Source organism: Oncorhynchus mykiss, chromosome 27 (assembly GCF_013265735.2).
Source record: "Oncorhynchus mykiss isolate Arlee chromosome 27, USDA_OmykA_1.1, whole genome shotgun sequence".
NCBI lineage: Eukaryota > Metazoa > Chordata > Actinopteri > Salmoniformes > Salmonidae > Oncorhynchus > Oncorhynchus mykiss.
In genome coordinates this window covers 34,409,750-34,415,749 of record NC_048591.1, presented here as the reverse complement: position 1 = coordinate 34,415,749, position 6,000 = coordinate 34,409,750, and the positions used below count along the sequence as shown (strand labels likewise).

Below are 6,000 nucleotides of genomic sequence, written 5' to 3'. Positions count from 1 at the left end.
CTCTGCATTCCATAGAGGGACTGCTTGGTCGTTAATGTTAGTTTTTCATTACCAATAATCCCAGGTCTAATTATTATTGGTCAATTTTAGCTCATGAGGTCAAATTTATAATTGTGCTTGTCTCTGAATATATTGTTCTGTTGATAATCTTCTTGCGCCCTGCGTGTTTAATGTGCGTGCGCATCACGCGCCACAACTAACAGATGACTAATGGCGCAATCATTGCTGCGCTGCCACTCACTGTCCGACACATTCAGGCCACCCACGTCAAATATCAATGACACACAGAATTATAAAATCTACCTCGATTTGCTGTCTATGAACCCAGAAATGCAATTATGTCTGGGCACAGAAAAATATATATAAATATATATATTTCACCCTGAAAAGTAGGCTTTTAGTTTTATGCACGGTCGTATGATGAAGTTACCTGAAAAAGTACAATGTTAAAATAGGCCTACATATGCAGCCGTTTTTATCTCGATTTCAAATCATATCTGGGTAACAATTAAGCAACTTGCTGTGATTTTTTTATGGTCAAAAAGAAAAGTATTTAGTCATTTCTAAAGCAATATTTGTTTTGCTAGTTGAATGGTGGGGAGGGGGGGTTGAAAACTAGCAGTTATTGGCAGAGAGGTTTGGAACTCTCTTTCCTACTTGTCTATTACGGCTGCAGGTAGCCAAGTGGTTCGAGCATTGGGCCAGCATCTGAAAGGTTGAGCTGACAAGGTAGCTGACAAGGTAAAAATCTGTTCCTAGACTGTCATTGTAAATAAGATTTTGCTCTTAACTGACTTGTCTAGGTAAATTAAATAATTTGCCACCCACCAAAACAGGCTGACATTTCAGTTGTCTTGGAAACATATATAACATAGGAAAATCACATTTGGCCTTTTAATATGTTTTCCCCCCTTCAGATCAACATTATAGATATGAATTAGGTGGCTATATTTGAATAATTTCTAAGATTGTGCATAATTTCCCTCAAAAAGAGCCTGTTAACCTCTAAAAGAATACGATAGGCTATGTGAGCCTGCTGAGCTAGGCTACTTCCGGTGGGTCATGGACAGAATGACCCTAGTGCTTCAAAGTCACTCGAGTGGTATGTAGCAGCATACCTGTGGCACGGGTCCACGTCGTATGAACTTCACAGTCAGTTACAGCAATATGACTTTGGCCAATGTACGCTGGAGCGCACTCCGTCTACTCTCCTACATCCACCCTTCTCTCTCTCCCTCCCTCCCAGCCTTTCTCCTCCCCCTCTGGATAATTGTTTGGTGTATGTGTGTCAGTCCGCGCTGAGGCTGTGTGGAGTGAGCATGGACCATGGGCTGCTAGTGGTAGCGCTATACAGAAACCAATAGGCTGTTCTACTGACTTGACTGTACATTTACAGTGCTTAGGCACAGGCTAGGCACATGTGATCTTGGACAGCGGGTTCCCAATGAAATGTAAACATTTGCTTATGGACTGAAGTACATGGGGTTTTGGGGGTTGTGCATACACATTTAGACTTGGCTATCTATGTATTGATGAGGAACGGTGGAGAGACATGAAGATTTGCAAGGTGTCCGTCCGTCCATGAGACGCGTCTCAAGGAGCCGAAACCAAGACTGCAACTACATGATTGGAGGCGTTTCTCTTGAACCCAGTATACACAGTTTCTATTTTCTTTTAGGTTGTAATATGATATTGTATAGTTGCGTACATATTGGAAAAATAGACATGACCATTGCAAGTTAACTCGTGGGACAAACAGCTGGAATTTCAGATGATCGCGAGAGACTGATTTGGTTCTTACGGTTGTGGAAATTAATCGATCCCGGGCTCGAACGAGCGCGCTACAATGAATCCTCTAAATTATTGGACATCACAACTGGCTTTAGTCAGTAACTAGGAGCTATATAAAACTTGAACTATTAAAATAAGTACATTTGCTGCTGTTTGGACATATTTTCCTGGCAAAATCCAAGGATTTGCGCACAATCCGTGGATGTTTAATATGCTAGTATGGGTCCGCTAGCGTTCATCCTTGTTGCTGGATTATTGTACTTTCAAGTTGATGGTAAGTTATTTATGGAATTTCACATGGTATCAAACTCATTGTGTCGTGGAGTTATATGTGTTTAATATTGAGAAAGAATGGTGCTCTATAAAATATTGTAAAGTTCAACTCTTGCATTGAGAGGTTCTTCAGATTTGTATCCTTATTTTTGACTTTACTCCATACAGTTTTAACGATGGATAATGTTGATATACACTTTATATGATATACTATGTAATAGTCTTCTCATATCGCTGGTCATGCCATGGAGAGTTAGATTATGCATGTGTTTTATTTTACAATTAATTGGAGACTTGGTAGACTGTTTATCAGAGGAGTACTTGGTGAATGTTCTTTCTATAATCTGGAATCGTATCTCTGAAAGGAGTTATACAATGGTTTTAGGCTTTGAAGTCAACGCAAACTGAAATGTCAGATATTTTTGCCTTCTGTCTTGCACGAAATGCATATTGAAGTCACCCGAATAAAAACAAAAAATGATTTCATGTAAAGTAGTTATATTTGGTGAGAAGAAAAAAATCTTAGTCATTCAAGAAATACCCACCTCACTTGTCTCCTTGGCAACAGAATCAGCGCATAGCCACATTCTGCATGATGGTATCTAGCCTTTTGACACCTGGGGGTCAGTAGAACCCGGCCACTGTACCCACAGTAACCCAAAGGTGTGTACTACAATTCCAGCGTCTGATTCAACACTGTCTGGGTTGATCAACGATTCATTCACTGATTGACTTCTGATTTTTATCTCTAAAGAATTTATCGACAGGGAGATGGTTAGATCTGCTTATTTATTTATTGCAACATTGAATTCCACCTGCCCTGTTGTTTGACATAGCTGAGCTCACAGGTGTAGCTGTGCTTGTCTTATGGAGAGATGGGTGTGGAAATATATGTGATTGCTTTCAAATTCAGTCCAGGACCCAAGCCCAGTGAGGGGCACATAATACATAATGTATTCCTGCTGAATAATAACTAGTAGACTTTAAACATGACTGGCAGTCGATTCATTACCTCACTGTTGTTTCATCAATCTTTAATGGTGATGCTGTTGGTAATTGTGAAAGTAATTTATACAATTTAATTTATTGCTCCCACACTGTTAAAAGTCAAGCCTCCTCCTCAACTAATATAGTGGGGAGTGCAAAGTCAGCACCATTTTTATGATTTTACAAGGCTTCGTGGGAATCATTGGCCTACAAGGGAGCCAGTTTAATAGAGGCATTAAATGAGCCTCAACTGCAGAGTAAATGTGATGACTACCATAAATCATAAATCAGGTGACAGGAGGCCTGATATGGTCTTGATCAATTATGTGACTAATGGAAAGGGGAGATAGGCAGACCACCACACTAACAATGAGGTTTGCAGTGTCACAATTCACAATCCTAATGTCTGAATCATGCTTACACACACACTCACATACACACACACACATACACACACACACCAAGGCTAAAAACCTATTGACCTTGTGCCATTAAGCCATTTTTGAAGGAGGAAGCGGAAGTCACAAAATGTGTCATCTATTGCATTAGTAATGTCAACACTTGCTTTGTCGTAAGCAATGATTCACACTTACTAGCGTTTGCTTAGTGTTGTTTGTACAGCTTTAAAAAAAATGGAAGATGTTGATTTTATTTGTTGAAGGCAGGGGTTGACACTGGGGCCCCTGCTCCTTCCTCTCCTCCTTTGTCCTTTTTAGATAGTCTTCGGTTTCTCTATTGTGTTTTTAGCAGTCTCCCTACGGAGTCTGGAAGTCTAGTCCCCTCTGTAGCGGGAACATGGATTCTCTCTCTATATACTGTATCTGCTCTCTCTTTATTTATCTTTCTCTCTACCTCCCTCTCTACCTCTCTCTCTACCTCTCTCTCTACCTCTCTCTCTCTCTCTCTCTCTCTCTCTACCTCTACCTCTCTCTCTACCTCTCTCTATACCTCTCTCTCTACCTCTACCTCTCTCTACCTCTCTCTCTCTACCTCTACCTCTCTCTACCTCTCTCTACCGCTACCTCTACCTCTCTCTCTACCTCTCTCTCTATCTCTACCTCTCTCTCTACCTCTCTCTACCTCTCTCTACCTCTCTCTACCTCTCTCTCTACCTCTCTCTACCTCTCTCTCTACCTCTCTCTACCTCTCTCCACCTCTCTCTCTACCTCTCTACCTCTACCTTTACCTCTCTCTACCTCTCTCTCTCTATACCTCTCACTCTACCTCTCTCTCTATCTCTCTCTACCTCTTCCTCTATCTCTCTCTACCTCTACCTCTCTCTACCTCTCTCTACACTCTACCTCTCTCTACCTCTCTCTACCCCTCTCTACCCCTCTCTCTCTCTCTACCTCTCTCTACCTCTCTCACTCTCTCTATTGGTCTGTGTGTCTCTCTCTGTGTCTGCTCTCTGCTCTCTCTCCTTCTTATTCTCTGTCTTTCTTTTCTCTCTCTGCTTTCCCTCACTCTCTGTTCAGCCAAACCCACTGGTTGCTAAGCGCTGGCTGAAGGCATGGCTGGATGGCCGGAGGGAGACTGGCGCACCTCTCTCTGAGCAGTGATTCACTCCTCCCAATCATTTCTCTGTCACCCTCCTCCCCTCTCCCCCCTCTTCTCCCCCACCTCCCCTCTTCTCTTCACCATTACCCATCACCCAGCCTTTCAGGGGTAATCTGTGGGTCCTTGGGAAGGGAGGAGCCATCTCTAAGAGTCCACTTATGCAGACAAAAAGGTCTGTAGTTGCATTTACTGGGCAACATGGGCAACAAAGGCAGGCTGTGTGAATGGCAGTCAGACAGTGTTTAGTGTTTTGTGATTAATAGTGTGTTGCTGCTGGAGACAGAGAGAGAGAGAGGGAAGGGGAGTGGGAGGAGAAGAGAGGACCAAAAGAAGGAGGGAAAAACAAGACAGGAAGTGGGAGCTGGAGAGATTGAACGGAGAGGGATAGATCCAAAATGCTTTGGTTAGAAAATGGTTAGTTTGTGCTCCTGCAGTTACAGGAAAATTACAGTGTTTATTGGCTAAGGTTTAATGGAATCAAGTAAAAATAAAATTGACCCTTGAATCTAAATGTTGGCCATACAAGAACGGCCACATATTCCCCATTATTAGCGACCAGTTGTCTAGTACGAGGTCTCTTAGTCTATACTATAGTTTGCTTTTATTCGAGCAGGAATAGAACAAGAAGAATAGCTTAGCATGTAGACTAGTGGACATGAAGCCATGACCTTGTGTTATTCTGAGGACCTCCAGATACTCCTGTCTGATCATAGAGCTTGTCGTCATCTGTGGTGGCATGGCAGAGTCTGGGCTGGTGATGCTCACCTCCAGCCTCCCTGGTGGCACACTGATGGGCATCTGAGGTCTCTAGCGGCCCTTGCTCCATCACTGCCGCTGGTGTGTGTGTGTGTGTGTGTGTGTGTGTGTGTGTGTGTGTGTGTGTGTGTGGGAGAGAGGGAGGGGGAGAGAGACATAGATGGTAGGGTATGAAGTGTCCCTGATATTGGTTGTGTGTTGGATAGGAATTGTCAAGATGAACAGTGAATAGCTGTGTTGTCTTAACAGTAGGTTGGATGGTGATGATTGAATGAACAAGGTCTGAGTGCTGGGCTATAATGGAAAGTATGCCAAGATTAAAACAGTGTATGTGAATTATGAGGCACACTGAGGTCAATGTGTAAGAGCCATTGTAATTTCTTCGCCCAAATGTGATTGTTCTGCTTGAGTTAGCCACGTTTAAGCAGCTAGCATTGCTGTAATTGAGGTTCATTTGCGGAATAGGCCTGACGTGCCTTCAACTGAGATCTCCAGGCAGCGTCTCTCTGGTGTCGCCCAGAGTCACTGTCACTGGGTGGTGCTACTGCAGTTATAGGACTACTCTCATCTCCCTGCGCATTTACAATGTTTACTCTCTGATTACAGTCAAAGATGAGAGGAAAGAGAAGACCAGGG

The 6,000-nt window shown here is 42.9% G+C and overlaps 1 protein-coding gene across 9 annotated transcripts in view; it reads left to right on the top strand.

Moving 5' to 3' along the window:
- The first annotated feature begins 1,185 nt into the window (after window positions 1-1,185).
- robo2 (roundabout, axon guidance receptor, homolog 2 (Drosophila)) overlaps window positions 1,186-6,000 on the top strand; it is a 388,976-nt gene continuing 384,161 nt past the window's right edge. For 2 of the 9 annotated variants that reach the window (XM_036965122.1, XM_036965120.1), the window contains exon 1: window positions 1,188-2,065. In XM_036965122.1, coding sequence (XP_036821017.1) covers window positions 2,011-2,065 — 55 coding nt within the window. In that variant the 5' untranslated portion in view covers window positions 1,188-2,010. Of the gene's footprint in view, window positions 2,066-6,000 lie in introns of all 9 variants that reach the window. The other 7 variants (XM_036965116.1, XM_036965114.1, XM_036965121.1 and 4 more) reach the window with 5 other exon arrangements.